Source organism: Ranitomeya imitator, chromosome 6 (genome assembly GCF_032444005.1).
Source record: "Ranitomeya imitator isolate aRanImi1 chromosome 6, aRanImi1.pri, whole genome shotgun sequence".
Lineage (NCBI taxonomy): Eukaryota > Metazoa > Chordata > Amphibia > Anura > Dendrobatidae > Ranitomeya > Ranitomeya imitator.
This window is the reverse complement of record NC_091287.1, coordinates 273,594,026-273,610,462: the sequence shown is the minus strand read 5'-3', so window position 1 is coordinate 273,610,462 and position 16,437 is coordinate 273,594,026. Positions and strand designations below refer to the sequence as shown.

Here is a 16,437-nt window from a genome sequence, read left to right as displayed (position 1 = left end):
TCTTATGGAGCCACAATTAGCATTTATGGAGCATTATATGGGCAAATGTGTCTATGGAGCATCCTATGGGGCCATAATCAGCATTTGTGCAGCATTATATGGGGCAAATGTGTCTATAGAGCATCTTATGGGGCCATAATCAGCATTTGTGCAGCATTATATGGGGCAAATGTGTCTATGGAGCATCTTATGGGGCCATAATCAGCATTTGTGCAGCATTATATGGGGCAAATGTGTCTATGGAGCATCTTATGGAGCCACAATTAGCATTTGTGGAGCATTATATGGGCAAATGTGTCAATTGAGTATCTTACTTGGCCAAAATCAGCACTTGTGCAGCATTATATGGGGCAAATATCTATATGGAGCATCTTATGGGGCAAAACTCAGCATTTGTGCAGCATTTTATGGGGCAAATAACTCTCTGGAGCATCTTATGGGGCCATAATCAACATTTGTGGAGCATTATATGAGGCAAATGTGTCTATGGAGAATCTTATGGGGCCATAATCAGCATTTGTGCAGCATTGTATGGGGTAAATCTGTCTATGGAGCATCTTATGGGGCCATAATCAGCATTTGTGCAGCATTATACGGGGTAAATGTGTCTAAGGAGCATCTTATGGGGCCATAATCAGCATATGTGCAGCATTATATGGGGCAAATGTGTCTATGGAGTATCTTGTGGGGCCATAATCAGCATTTGTGCAGCATTATATGGGGCAAATGTGTCTATGGAGCATCTTATGGGGCCATAATCAGCATTTGTGCAGCATTATATGGGGCAAATGTGTCTATGAAGCATCTTATGTGGCCATAATCAGCATTTGTGCAGCATTATATGGGGCAAATGTCTGTATGGAGCATCTTATTGGCCCCATCATGAACTGTATGGAGCATTATATAGGGCTCCTGATTCAAAATGGATATTCAAAACACTTAAACTACTGATGTCTCAATTAATTTTACTTTTATCGGTATCTATTTTTATTTTTTACATTTACCGGTAGCTGCTGCGTTTTGCACCCTAGGCTTATACTCAAGTCATTAAGTTTTCCCAGTTTTTTGTGGCAAAATTAGGGTTACATAGTAACATAGTTAGTAAGGCCGAAAAAAGACATTTGTCCATCCAGTTCAGCCTATATTCCATCATAATAAATCCCCAGATCTACGTCCTTCTACAGAACCTAATAATTGTATGATACAATATTGTTCTGCTCCAGGAAGACATCCAGGCCTCTCTTGAACCCCTCGACTGAGTTCGCCATCACCACCTCCTCAGGCAAGCAATTCCAGGGTTCTTGGCTTATTCTCGGGTCTGCTTATACTCGAGTATATACGGTAATTATCTCTATATATTTGAAAGCAGTTTTACTTTTAAAGCACCACACAAGTGTTTTTAGTTTTTTTTTTATTTCACTGCTGGAGTGGTGCTTAGAATCCAAGTCCCCTGCCCCTTGTCTGATACTCACTGTTAGGTGTCGAGTTCCCGCTTCTGCACAAGAGGAATCTTGAGCCATTTCCGCTGCGGTCTCCCATTTTTCTCCAGCCACAGTGGAGTCTGCTCAGCAGAGACGTCGGTCCCAGCGTCTTGCTCAGTCCCACTCTGTACAAAGAGTTACTGCTGCTTTTCCTGCTTTTGCCATTGAAGTCAGTGTTGGGCAGCAGCGAGCAGATGCTTTTGGGACTAAGTTCTGCTTTTCTCTTTCTGAGCATGCCCAGGGCAAGATCTCCCGTTGGAGATCGAGGGTCACATGCTCAGGTACTGCAGCACATCCCATTAGTCCTCCAGGAAGGTCATGAAAGTGCAAAACTTTGGTAGCAGCTTCCCATTGGTCCTTTATTGGAAGGTCCTGAACGTGCTGCAACTATATAAGCTGTGCATGACCGCACGGCCATGCGCTAGTATAGACTTGATAATGTGTGTGTGGTGATGGATGTATGTCGATGGATGAAAGCTCCTAAATCATTCCCATTCCTAGTGTTGTTGACTGCTTGCGAATGAAGGATTGCTATCTAGCGCCCGACTTAGCCATCAGCACGTAAACACACAATACAGCGTCTTATTGCTATGACCACCAGTGCGGCGCCGTGTGCTTTCACAGCGCTTTCCTGACCCAAGCCTGGGTAGTTAGTGGCGTTCGCCAGTGCGGCACTGCATGCACTCTCGTGCTTCAATTTCTGTCACTCTGACACCCCAGTTGCGGTGTCGAGCGCATGAGGCCTATGTACTCAAATCCTGTGTATTGGGATTGAGTTCTGAGACTCCTTGCTTGCGCTCTTGGTGCGGTACCGCGGCCCTGTGACGCAACAGGGTTCGCTTCCTTCACACAGGGTGAGGTTAACCCGTGTGTGTAATCACATTGTACCGCCATATAGTCCGTCATTACTTGGCAGCAGGTTCCATCTCTGCACGGTGGACCCCGGGCTGCGAACGCACCTTACTCTATCTGTCTTATTATTTGGTGCGTTCTGCTAGCCCTAACACTCACCTTCCAGCATTTATATCTTTTTTACTGTGCGACTCTGGTACCTCTCTTGGAGTTTGTGACCTGCCAGCTGCTCTAGTGTTGCATGGAGCGAGCTGCACGGAGGTCACTTTTCAATACAAATCTATGAGAGTCTCATTCTGGCTCTCATAGATTTACATTGAGAGCTTGTGACAGAGCTTCTGACTCCCGGACAGTCAGAAGCTGCTCTAACAAGATGGTGCAGCGGGATTGACGGGCTGTGCAGAAAAAACAGTGAAGACAAAGGGTGAGTATATGATTGGGACAGAGGGCTTATGTTTAAAGCACCACTCTAGTGGTAAAAAAAACCTGCCAAAGTGGTGCTTTAAGCATTTTCCAACCATTGTCTAAAACTAGTAATGTATATTTTGATATTGTGTCGGCAGAGTGTAACTGAATAAGGAACTCTTATTTTTCACATCTATGAGATAACATAGTAACATAGTAACATAGTTAGTAAGGCCGAAAAAAGACATTTGTCCATCCAGTTCAGCCTATATTCCATCATAATAAATCCCCAGATCTACGTCCTTCTACAGAACCTAATAATTGTATGATACAATATTGTTCTGCTCCAGGAAGACATCCAGGCCTCTCTTGAACCCCTCGACTGAGTTCGCCATCACCACCTCCTCAGGCAAGCAATTCCAGATTCTCACTGCCCTAACAGTAAAGAATCCTCTTCTATGTTGATGGAAAAACCTTCTCTCCTCCAGACGCAAAGAATTCCCCCTTGTGCCCGTCACCTTCCTTGGTATAAACAGATCCTCAGCGAGATATTTGTATTGTCCCCTTATATACTTATACATGGTTATTAGATCGCCCCTCAGTCGTCTTTTTTCTAGACTAAATAATCCTAATTTCGCTAATCTATCTGGGTATTGTAGTTCTCCCATCCCCTTTATTAATTTTGTTGCCCTCCTTTGTACTCTCTCTAGTTCCATTATATCCTTCCTGAGCACCGGTGCCCAAAACTGGACACAGTACTCCATGTGCGGTCTAACTAGGGATTTGTACAGAGGCAGTATAATGCTCTCATCATGTGTATCCAGACCTCTTTTAATGCACCCCATGATCCTGTTTGCCATGGCAGCTGCTGCCTGGCACTGGCTGCTCCAGGTAAGTTTATCATTAACTAGGATTCCCAAGTCCTTCTCCCTGTCAGATTTACCCAGTGGTTTCCCATTCAGTGTGTAATGGTGATATTGATTCCTTCTTCCCATGTGTATAACCTTACATTTATCATTGTTAAACCTCATCTGCCACCTTTCAGCCCAAGTTTCCAACTTATCCAGATCCATCTGTAGCAGAATACTATCTTCTCTTGTATTAACTGCTTTTCATAGTTTTGTATCATCTGCAAATATCGATATTTTACTGCGTAAACCTTCTACCAGATCATTAATGAATATGTTGAAGAGAACAGGTCCCAATACCGACCCCTGCGGTACCCCACTGGTCACAGCGACCCAGTTAGAGACTAAACCATTTATAACCACCCTCTGCTTTCTATCACTAAGCCAGTTACTAACGCTTTTACACACATTTTCCCCCAGACCAAGCATTCTCATTTTGTGTACCAACCTCTTGTGCGGCACGGTATCAAACGCTTTGGAAAAATCGAGATATACCATGTCCAATGACTCACCGTGGCCCAGCATATAGCTTACCTCTTCATAAAAACTGATTAGATTGGTTTGACAGGAGCGATTTCTCATAAACCCATGCTGATATGGAGTTAAACAGTTATTCTCATTGAGATAATCCAGAATAACATCTCTCAGAAACCCTTCAAATATTTTACCAACAATAGAGGTTAGACTTACTGGCCTATAATTTCCAGGTTCACTTTTAGAGCCCTTTTTGAATATTGGCACCACATTTGCTATGCGCCAGTCCTGCGGAACAGACCCCGTCGCTATAGAGTCCCTAAAAATAAGAAATAATGGTTTATCTATTACATTACTTAGTTCTCTTAGTACTCGTGGGTGTATGCCATCCGGACCCGGAGATTTATCTATTTTAATCTTATTTAGCCGATTTCGCACCTCTTCTTGGGTTAGATTGGTGACCCTTAATATAGGGTTTTCATTGTTTCTTGGGATTTCACCTAGCATTTCATTTTCCACCGTGAATACCGTGGAGAAGAAGGTGTTTAATATGTTAGCTTTTTCCTCGTCATCTACAACCATTCTTTCCTCACTATTTTTTAAGGTTCCTACATTTTCAGTTTTTATTCTTTTACTATTGATATAGTTGAAGAACAGTTTGGGATTAGTTTTACTCTCCTTAGCAATGTGCTTCTCTGTTTCAGCTTTAATTAGTTTTTTAGCTAAAGTATTTTTCTCCCTATAGTTTTTTAGAGCTTCAATGGTGCCATCCTGCTTTAGTAGTGCAAATGCTTTCTTTTTACTGTTAATTGCCTGTCTTACTTCTTTGTTTTTCCTATTACTAGTCCTTTTATTCCCACAAGGTATAAACCGCTTACAGTGCCTATTTAGGATGTTCTTAAACATTTTCCATTTATTATCTGTATTCTTATTTCTGAGGATATTGTCCCAGTCTACCAGATTAAGGGCATCTCTAAGCTGGTCAAACTTTGCCTTCCTAAAGTTCAGTGCTTTTGTGACTCCCTGACAAGTCCCCCTAGTGAAAGACAGCTGAAACTGTACAATATTGTGGTCGCTATTTCCTAGGTGCCCGACCACCTGCATAATAATGCAGCTTTATTTTTCTCCTCTCTGTTGATTTATTTTTGTGAAGATATATATGTTTATATGTTTACATATACTGTATATGTACAGTTATATGAAAAAGTTTGGGCACCCCTATTAATTTTTTTTTGCAACATCTATTTCAGTTTCATATATCTAATAACTGTTGGACACAGTAATGTTTCTGCCTTGAAATGAGGTTTATTGTACTAACAGAAAATGTGCAATCTGCATTCAAACAAAATTTGACAGGTGCATAAATATGGGCACCCTTATCATTTTCTTGTTTTAAATACTCCTACCTACTTTTTACTGACTTACTAAAGCACTTTTTTTGGTTTTCTAACCTCATTGAGCTTTGAACTTCATAGCCAGGTGTATGCAATCATGAGAAAACCTATTTAAAGTGGCCGCTTGCAAGTTGTTCTCCTGTGTGAATCTCCTCTGAAGAGTGGCATCATGGGCTCCTCAAAACAACTGTCTAATGATCTGAAAACAAAGATTATTCAACATAGTTGTTCAGGGAAAGATACAAAAAGCTGTCTTAGAGATTTAACCTGTCAATTTCCACTGTGAGGAACATAGTAAGGAAATGGAAGAACACAGGTACAGTTCTTGTTATGGCCAGAAGTGGCAGGCCAAGAAAAACATCAGAAAGGCAGAGAAGAAGAATGGTGAGATCAGTCAAGGACAATCCTCAGACCACCTCCAGAGAGCTGCAACATCAACTTGCTGCAGATGGTGTCACTGTGCATAGGTCATCTATACAATGCACTTTGCACAAGGAGAAGCTGTATGGGAGAGTGATGCGAAAGAAGCCGTTTCTGCAAGCACGCCACAAACAGAGTCGGCTGAGGTATGCAAAAGTACATTTGGAGAATCCAATTTCTTTTTGGAAGAAGGTCCTGTGGACTGATGAAACCAAGATTGAGTTGTTTGGTCATACAAAAAGGCGTTATGCATGGCGGCCAAAAAGCACAGCATTCCAAGAAAAACACTTGCTACCCACAGTAAAATTTGGTGGAGGTTCCATCATGCATTGGGGCTGTGTTGCCAATACTGGCACCGGGAATCTTGTTGAAGTTGAGGGGCACATGGATTCCTCTCAGTATCAGCAGATTCTTGACAATAATGTTCATGAATCAGTGACAAAGTTGAAGTTACGCAGGGGATGGATCTTTCAGCAAGACAATGATCCAAAACATTGCTCCAAATCTACTCAGGCATTGATGCAGAGGAACAATTACACTGTTCTGGAATGGCCATCCCAGTCCCCAGACCTGAGTATCATTGAACAGCTGTGGGATCATTTGAAGAGGGCTGTCCATGCTCGTCGACCATCAAACTTAACTGAACTGGAATTGTTTTGTAAAGAGGAATGGTCAAAAATACCTTCATCCAGGATCCAGGAACTCATTAAAAGCTACAGGAAGCGGCTAGAGGCTGTTATTTTTGCAAAAGGAGGATCTACTAAATATTAATATCACTTTTCTGGTGGGGTGCCCATACTTAAGTACCTGTCAAATTTTGTTTGGATGCAGATTGCACATTTTCTGTTAGTACAATAAACCTCATTTCAAGGCAGAAACATTACTGTGTCCAACAGTTATTAGATATATGAAACTGAAATAGCTGTTGCAAAAAACCCAATTTTTATAAAACATTAAGCTTAAGATTAATAGGGGTGCCCAAACTTTTTCATATAACTGTATATCGATAGATAGATAGATAGATAGATAGATAGATAGGGCCTGCGCATATCATTATGAACTTTGTTGTGTGAAATCTCTGCATATAATAAATAATGAAGAGAAAGAAAATTAGTTTCAAACTTTTAATTTTGTTATCGTATATTAAAACAGAGTATGGTCAGCAATAGTGTTGAGCATTCCGATACCGCAAGTATCGGGTATCGGCCGATACTTGCGGTATCGGAATTCCGATACCGAGATCCGATACTTTTGTGGTATCGGGTATCAGTATCGGATACATAGAGATGTGTAAAATAAAGAATTAAAATAAAAAATATTGATATATTTACCTCTCCGGCGGCCCCTGGACTCAGCGCGGGTAACCGGCAGGCTTCGTTGTTCAAAATCAGCGCTTTTAGGACCTGAGAATCACGTCCCGGCTTCTGATTGGTCGCGGGCCGCCCATGTGACCGCCACGCGACCAATCACAAGCCGCGACGTCACCGCAAGCTATTAGCGCGCTCATTTTTGAAAAATGAGCGCGTTAATGACTTTCAAAGACGTAGCGGCTTGTGATTGGTCGCGTGGCCGCGACCAATCACAAGCCGCGACGTCACCGCAAGCTATTAACGTGCTCATTTTTAAAAATGAGCGCGTTAATGGCTTTCAAAGACGTAGCGGCTTGTGATTGGTCGCGTGGCCGCGACCAATCACAAGCCGCGACGTCACCGCAAGCTATTAACGTGCTCATTTTTAAAAATGAGCGCGTTAATGGCTTTCAAAGACGTAGCGGCTTGTGATTGGTCGCGTGGCCGCGACAAATCACAAGCCGCTACGTCTTTGAAAGTCATTAACGCGCTCATTTTTAAAAAGCCGCTATTAACGCGCTCATTTTTAAAAATGAGCGCGGTAATGGCTTTCAAAGACGTAGCGGCTTGTGATTGGTCGCGTGGCCGCGACCAATCACAAGCCACGACGTCACCGCAAGCTATTAACGCGCTCATTTTTAAAAATGAGCGCGTTAATGGCTTTCAAAGACGTAGCGGCTTGTGATTGGTCGCGTGGCCGCGACCAATCACAAGCCGCTACGTCTTTGAAAGTCATTAACGCGCTCATTTTTAAAAAGCCGCTATTAACGCGCTCATTTTTAAAAATGAGCGCGTTAATAGCTTGCGGTGACGTCGCGGCTGGTGATTGGTCGCGTGGCGGTCACATGGGCGGCCCGCGACCAATCAGAAGCCGGGACGTGATTCTCAGGTCCTAAAAGCGCTGATTTTGAACAAAGAAGCCTGCCGGTTACCCGCGCTGAGTTCAGGGGCCGCCGGAGAGGTGAGCATATCAATATTTTTTATTTTAATTCTTTATTTTACACATCCCTATGGATCCCAGGGCCTGAAGGAGAGTTTCCTCTCCTTCAGACCCTGGGAACCATGAGAATACCTTCCGATACTTGATGTCCCATTGACTTGTATTGGTATCGGATATCGGTATCGGCGATATCCGATATTTTTCGGGTATCGGCCGATACTATCCGATACCGATACTTTCAAGTATCGGACGGTATCGCTCAACACTAGTCAGCAAGCATTTATCCAATAGGACTGACAAAACTGTTATAAATCAGGTTTCCTTGGTTTATGCTTGAATGCTAGCTAGACATGATTTACCAGACTGTCTTGAATATAGTCTCTTTGTATTCATTATACGGCCTTTTTTACAGCAAGCCCATGGATGTCTGGAAGTTCCATTCATATACACTGTAAAGTCACTGACATTTCCGAAACAAGTCTGCTGCATGTGCATATACCCGTAGACATGCTGTTTTAATCATGTCGTACAAAAGACAGGATATTACATCTGAAGACAATATGAATCCCTACTAATAACATAAATACCATTTTATCAAAACCTATATCATTTCATCATTGTTAAACGGAAGATGCGTTTGTTCATTTTGCAAGAGAAGAAAAAACTTATATCTTGTAATGCCATGTAAATATTAATTCTTAAACTTGTGAATTAAAAGAAAATTGTTCTAGATTTCTCCAAATGTGATACCATGTAAATAGTTTCCAACATCTAATATATTATCATGGCAGCAATGATGAATTGTTATCTAGGATCTGTACAGTATGTCATAGCAAGTGTTCTTACCCTTGTACACAAGTATTCATTTTATTTCTTTTTTTCTTTTGTAGCTCCATTCAGATCAAGATAAAGGAGATGGGAGTCTGAAATACATCCTCTCAGGAGATGGAGCTGGAACACTTTTTGTCATTGATGAGAGAACAGGTGACATTCATGCCACGCGACGAATTGACAGAGAAGAGAAAGCCTTTTACACCTTGCGTGCCCAAGCAATAAATAGAAGGACAGGGAGACCTGTGGAACCAGAGTCTGAGTTTGTCATAAAGATACATGACATTAATGATAATGAGCCCACTTTTCTAGAACACATTTATACTGCCAGTGTCCCTGAAATGTCTGATGTTGGTAAGAAACATATTTGTCTCTCAGCTTGCATCCTGAATATTTGTGGCTCGTTGTGTTCTGAAATGACAAAGCATTTGCTCAAATTTTTAATAAATGATTTTTAACCAAGGTCTGTAAAGAGGAATTAAATTGATGTATTTTTGGCAAGAATAGTACATATAGATATACCAGTTCACTATTTTGTAGCTCTCTAAATTTTAGACAGTGCAAGCTTAGATTAGACACTCTCAAAATGCCCCAAATTTTTTAAATGCTGAAAGATAAATGAGAGTTAAGGTACCGTCACACATAACGATATCGTTAACGATATCGTTGCTTTTTGTGACGTAGCAACGATATCGTTAACGAAATCGTTATGCGTGACAGCGACCAACGATCAGGCCCCTGCTGGGAGATCGTTGGTCGCTGGGGAATGATCAGGACTTTATTTCTTCGCTGGATCACCCGCTGTCATCGCTGAATCGGCGTGTGTGACGCCGATTCAGCTATGTCTTCACTGGTAACCAGGTTAAACATCGGGTTACTAAGCGCAGGGCCGCGCTTAGTAACCCGATGTTTACCCTGGTTACCATTGTAAAAGTAAAAAAAAAAACACTACATACTTACATTCCTGTTGCGTCCTTCAGCGTCAGCTTCCCTGCGTCCCCCAGTGTCAGCGCCGACTGGCCGTAAAGCAGAGCACAGTGGTGACGTCACCACTCTGCTTTCCGGCCAGCGCTTACACAGTGCAGGGAAGCTGACGCTGGGGGACGCGACAGGAATGCAAGTATGTAGTGTTTTTTTTTTACTTTTACAATGGTAACCAGGGTAAACATCGGGTTACTAAGCGCGGCCCTTCGCTTAGTAACCCGATGTTTACCCTGGTTACCCGGGGACTTCGGCATCGTTGGTCGCTGGAAAGCTGTCTGTGTGACAGCTCTCCAGCGACCACACAACGACTTACCAACAATTACAGCCAGGTCGTATCGCTGGTCGTGATCGTTGCTAAATCGCTAAGTGTAACGGTACCTTTACATTTGGACTGTAGTCTTGAGGTTCAATTGCACCAGTCAATTCTGATGAGTTACTGATCAACGATCATTTAGCAGCCTATTTACATAGGCAGACTGCTTTTCAAACATGCACTGACGGATCTGTAGTACACAGCCATTGTTCTCTTCATCATGAGTCTTTACACAGGACAATGCACTGCAGAAAACAAGGATCTTTTGTGCAGCACAAAAGATAATTTCAGCCAACAAATGAGCATTTTACATGTTTGTTGCGTTATCATTAGCCTGTTTAGACTGCAAGTTTATTAATCAATGATAATCTTACAATGTAATTGAATGTTAAAGACTAACCATCCTTTTTATTATTATTTCATAAATCAAAAATACTCATACACTTGAAAATAAGAATTAAATAATTTTGTGATATATATTATCAGAGAAATCAGTTTCTTTCTTCTACTAAACTATTCATTTTCTAAATTTTCAGTTTACTGGTTATATCTGTATTCAGTATAGACAGATTTACCATTCCTGAAATAGAGGATGGCAATTGCTACTGATAAGATTCTATGCAGATGGAGAGGAGGGAGGAGCAAGAGCCAGAGCTTCTTTCTCCTGCTTCGCTTTACCCCCGTAACCATCTTCTATCTCAGTAATGTAAAAATCTGTCTTCACTAAATACAAATTTTACCCGAGAACTGAGAATTTTAAAAATTAATATTCATTTCAATAGGAGAAAGAATGAGATTTCTCTGGTAAGATACATTAAAGAGTTTCTTATTTTCATGTATACTATTATTTAAATTAAATTGACAGAAAATAATTTTAAGATTATATTATTAGCTATCTAGCTTACTTTAGTCCACAAACTTAGAACAAAATTTGATATAATCCATACTTGTTCTGATAAATCCACATACAGTACGTGAGCTTTCATTGATATTTACAATTTTCCAGTTTAGATTCTATTTCTAAGGGCCAGACGAGCTGAAAAAGCTTCGGGCAAATTCATAATTTCTCTTGGAGATATTTTTAAAAAAATTGTTAAAATGTTCCATTTGCCTTATCTAACTGAATACTTTATTCCTCAGTTTGAATAAATTATATTTCTTTAAATATGTGTATTAAAATCACCCTTTTACAGGGAGCTTGTGAAATTGAACAAACTGTCTACCATCATCATTTTATAAAGTAATTTCAGTGTAAAAAGATTAAGAATAACTAAAAGGGAAACTGTCACTATGAAATGCATTCTAAACTGCAGGCAGCATGTCAAAGAGCGGTGGGGCTGATCAAAGTAATATGTAGTTTTGTGAGTAAAGATTCAATATAACTTGTGTTTTAAAATGTATTATCTGCTCTGTCTGGGATTTTTGTCCCAGTTAGTGGTCCTATTAGTAAATGTCAATTTTCTTTGTATAATTGTGCATTCAAAGAGAGTTACGCATGTCAATTTTAGATCCACCCATTAGACAAAAAATCAACAAAAGAGAAAAGGTTGAAATTAGGGAAAAACAGGTTATAATGAATAATTTCTCACAAGAGTAAGTATAAATCTGCTCAACTCCCCCTGCTCTATGACTTGTGTTACATTGTCTCTAACTGGCTGCACAATAAGTTAATGGGGCTGGCCACATTATTGTCTATTTTCACTGGTGTGTTGGGGGCATGATTTGGTGTACAATTACAATTATGTCCAGTATTACAGTTAGTCCTCCTGTACTTGTTAGTGCAACTTTACTAACAGACTGCTTAGCTTTCCAGTGCATAAATGACTATTAATGGAGGAACGTGTGGCCAGATCAGTCCATCAGCCTAACCAAACTGAGAAACACCTCAACTCAAAGCTATTTGTCCATTGGAGGAGACTGAATGACTGATATGGTCACATGATCTTCCCCCAGCAGCCATTTTATGGAGTGCAGAATAAAAGCCTGTCATACCTATATACTGTATAATATTAAGTATACACAAAATAATGTCTCCAACACATTTTTGTAAAGTAAAAAGCCCACTTTATCTGCATTTCTTATTTAATTATTGAGAAATGCTTTACTATACAGTGTGGGATATACAATAGTCTACACATCCCTGTTAAAATGCCAAGTTTTTGTCATCTAAAAAAACCATGCCATGAAAAATAATTTCAAAACATTTTTCACCTTTGATGTCAATTATAATCTGTGCAATTTAATTGAAAAATGCACTAAAATCTTTTTGTGGTAGAAAAATAAAAATGAAAAATTAAATGGTTGCATAAATATAATAGGGGTGAGTGAACCTGAACGGTAATGTTCAGGGTTCATACCAGACAACTACTGTCAGGTACCGAACCCCAATTACAGACCTTTTATTCAAAGTCTGTTTTAGTGTTCGGGTTCGGATACCAAATAAAGTTTGTTGAAAGGCTGCAGCATAGCCAATCAACAAGCTTTTAAGCTGTGGGCACTTTCAGAGCCATCACAACCATGTAAAGTATTGGTATAGCTGTGATTGGCCAGAATATGACGTGACCCAAAATGTATAATTGCCTGAAAATGGATGCTGCTGACAGTTTGCTCTGCTTACCATAGGTACAGGAAACAACTGGAGTGAAGGACAGTATTAGCATTTGTATGCTCGCAGTTTTCCCAAAAATCTCTCTGTTTGTACACTGCACTCGTGTTGTCTGTGGGATTAGTGTGTCTACAACCAATTTTTCTACTCTGTATGAGCGTCTGTGGGAGTAGTATGCCTAATCAATCTTTTCTACTATGTACTCGTGTCTGTGGGAGTAGTGTGTATAAAAACAAATTGTTTTACTCTACACGTGTTTATGTAAGTGAAGTGCCTAACCAATTTTTCCTACTCTGCATGCGTGTATGTAGGAGTAGTGTGCCTAGCAAATATTTTCTACTCTACAGCCATGTCTGTGCGAGAAGTGTGCATAAAAACAAATTGTTTTACTCTGCACCAATGTCTGTGGGAGTAGTCTGCGTAAAAATAAATTGCTCAACTCTGTGCATAAAAACCAATAGAGGAGGGAATCAAATAAGTTAAATGATTGGTTGTGGTTGTGGTGGTGCTGGTGTAGCTGCTGGTAGTGGTGTAGCTGCTGCAGGATTAGGATGTGTTCTGTGCCTGCTATGTGCCTAAATAAAACACCTTCCTCTGATGCATGCAGGTGAGAAGACTTTCTCCATCATTTCATAGAGCTGAGTACTTCCACACAAATGGTGAGGTCAGAACATGTTGACGCATTGATAATTTGGATGGCTGAGTGTGCCTCCAGTTATTTTGAGTTATAGCACATGAGGACAATGTTCATCTGGTTTCCACCTCACCCAATTGTAAATAAGTCAAGCAGTCTGAGCCCCAAGTCATGAAATAGTTTCTTCTGCTTTTTGATATGTCTGCTGTCTGGGGTTCTGTGGCACATTCACATGGCTCTGGCCACATTTCAGAGTATGATGAAACACAATTGCCAACTACAACATCTTTCTCAAGTGCACAGACTGGCAAGGATTACAGGAGTGAGGAGCAGGTGTAAGATGAAGCGAGGGATGATGAGGTCCTAGATCCCACATGGAGCAAAGGCCTAGTGATGTGCATAGTTCAAATTTAGAAGAAGTGGCCACTTTGCCCCAGTAACACAGCAAAAGAAAGAGCAGTGTGCAAAAGTACAGCCGGTGGCCTCTTGTCAGTAAGTTGGCTGCTACTGCCCACCACACTGATGAAATTAGCATACCACAGCCAGCTCAAAGGATTTCAAAGGTGAAGCAATTCTTGATGCAGTGTGCTGATGGCAAGTGACAAATTGTTTGCACGCTGTGCAATTATAGGCTGAATTCTCTATTTGTACATTTGAGGGAGACAAAGTTAAGGCTCGCAAGGAGAGAAACTAATAAACTGAACAAAACTATATTTTTAATGAACTACTTTTAATGGTGATCTAGAGGTAGGTACAGGACAGAATGCAGGAGACTGAATTAAGAAGTAGGCCCAAAGAAATGTCAATCCCAATTTCCCAATGTGATGTCCTTTTTGGACTTAAAAATAAAGTGCCATCACAGCCCACTTGCCCAAAATTCACCGGCCTATAACAATACTGAGCATGTGCACCCTGGTCATCTAGTGGCAGTTAAAGGACACATTGCAGGAGATGGACTTAAGAAGTAGGCCCAATGTAATGTAATGCCCAATTCCCCAATGTGGGGTCCTGTTTTTACAAAATGAAATAGTGTTTTCACAGCCCCCGTGCCCAAAATGCACCTTACAGAGCACCGGCCTAAAACAGTACAGAACACGTTCATCCTGGTGATATAGTGGTTCTGGATGAGGAGGATGAGGATAAGGAGGAGGATAAAAACAAGCAGACCAAATGTGGAAGCGTATACCCACGTGTGGTTGTGAAGAGATTCATGAGAATACACCTCCACAAAAGAGAATGTATTTGAGGTTACGTTTTGCTGTTTTCACTTGGTGGTGTACAGAAGTCTTTCCCAATCCAGGCCTTGTTCATTTTAATAAGAGTCAGCCTGTCAGCATTTTCACTTGACAGGCAGATGCACTTATCTGTTATGATTCCACCAGCTGCACTAAAAACCATCTCTGACAAAACGCTAGCAGCAGGGCAGGCCAGGACCTCCAAGGCGTAGAGAGCCAGTTCATGCCACGTGTCCAGCTTGGATACCCAATAATTAAAAGGCACAGAGGAATCACAGAGGACGTTTGTACGATCTGCAAGGTACTCCCTCACCATCTTCCCAAACATTGCACTTCTTGGGACAGCACCCCTTGCCTCTGTGCCACCACGATGGGAGGGTCTGAGAAAACTGTCCCAGAACTTGGCCATTGTTCCCCTGCCTGAGTTGGATTGTACTTCTGTCTCTCTCGCTTGGAGACCTTGGTTGTACAACAAACTCTGACGTCTGCTGCCAGCGTTCTCACATGGGAATTTTCTAAGTAACTAAGCTACAAGGGCCTTTGGTACTGCAACATTTTAGTACACCTCTCTGCCTCTGGCAGAAGAGATTGAAAGTTCTCCTTGTAGCTAGGGGGTCTAGAAGTGTCACCAACCAGTAATAAGTGTCATCCAAAATTTTGATAATCCAAGGGTCACATGAAATGCAGCACAACATAAAGTCAGCCATGCATGCCAGACTGCTAACAGGCAAGACTTCCATTTCCTCACCAACAGGACGACTGACGATGCTGTCCTCCACCTGATCCTCCTCCTCCCTGTCCTCAGGCCATCCCCGTTAAACAGAAGCTAATACATATGTGTTTGTAGTACCATCTATAGTGCATGGAAGTAGCTCCTTTTCTTCCTCCTCACCTCATTGCCTACCAGTCCACGTTGGGAAGACATGAGGCTGGGCTGAGTGTAATCCCCCTGTATGTTTCCTTGCTCCATGTCCTCATGCTCCACCTGCAATGCATCCTCTTTTATTGTGAGCAAATAGTTTTTTAGAATGCTGAGAAGCGGGATGGTGATACTAATTATGGCTTCATCGCCGCTCACAATCTTGGTGCAGTCCTCAAAGTTTTGGAGGATGTTACATATGTCTGAAATCCATGTCCACTCCAGAGGTCTTATGTGTGGAGTCTGACCTGAAATTCGACAGCCTTGTTGATGTTTGTAGTCAACAATGGCCCTCTTCTGCTCACAAATCCTTTTCAACATATGCAGCGTAGAGTTCCAGCACGAGGGGACATCACACAACAGTCGGTGAGCTGTAAGCTGAAAACGCTGCTGAAGCACAGCAAGGGTGGCTGAAGCTGCAGCTGACGTTCTAAAATGGGCAGACAGATGGCGTACTTTCTCTAGCAGATCCGGCAGCTCCAGGTAGCTTTTCAGAAAACGTTGAACCACGAGGTTAAGCACATGGGCCAAGCAAGGTACATGTGTGCGCTTACCTTGCCTCAGAGCCGCCACCAGGATACAGCCATTGTCACACACAACCATGCCTGGCTGTAGGTTCAACGGTGTAATCCAAACATCTGACTGCTCTTTCAGTGCTGTCCACATCTCTTATTCATTGTGCGGTTTGTCACC

The 16,437-nt window shown here is 41.6% G+C and overlaps 1 protein-coding gene across 2 annotated transcripts in view; it reads left to right on the top strand.

The window, feature by feature from the left end:
• LOC138642453 (cadherin-10-like) overlaps positions 1-16,437 on the top strand; it is a 1,145,040-nt gene that overhangs the window by 689,237 nt on the left and 439,366 nt on the right. The window contains exon 3 of one of the 2 annotated variants that reach the window (XM_069730607.1): positions 9,114-9,408. In XM_069730607.1, the coding sequence (XP_069586708.1) occupies positions 9,114-9,408 (295 nt within the window). The remainder of the gene's footprint in view (positions 1-9,113; positions 9,409-16,437) is intronic. The other variant, XM_069730608.1, reaches the window with a different exon arrangement.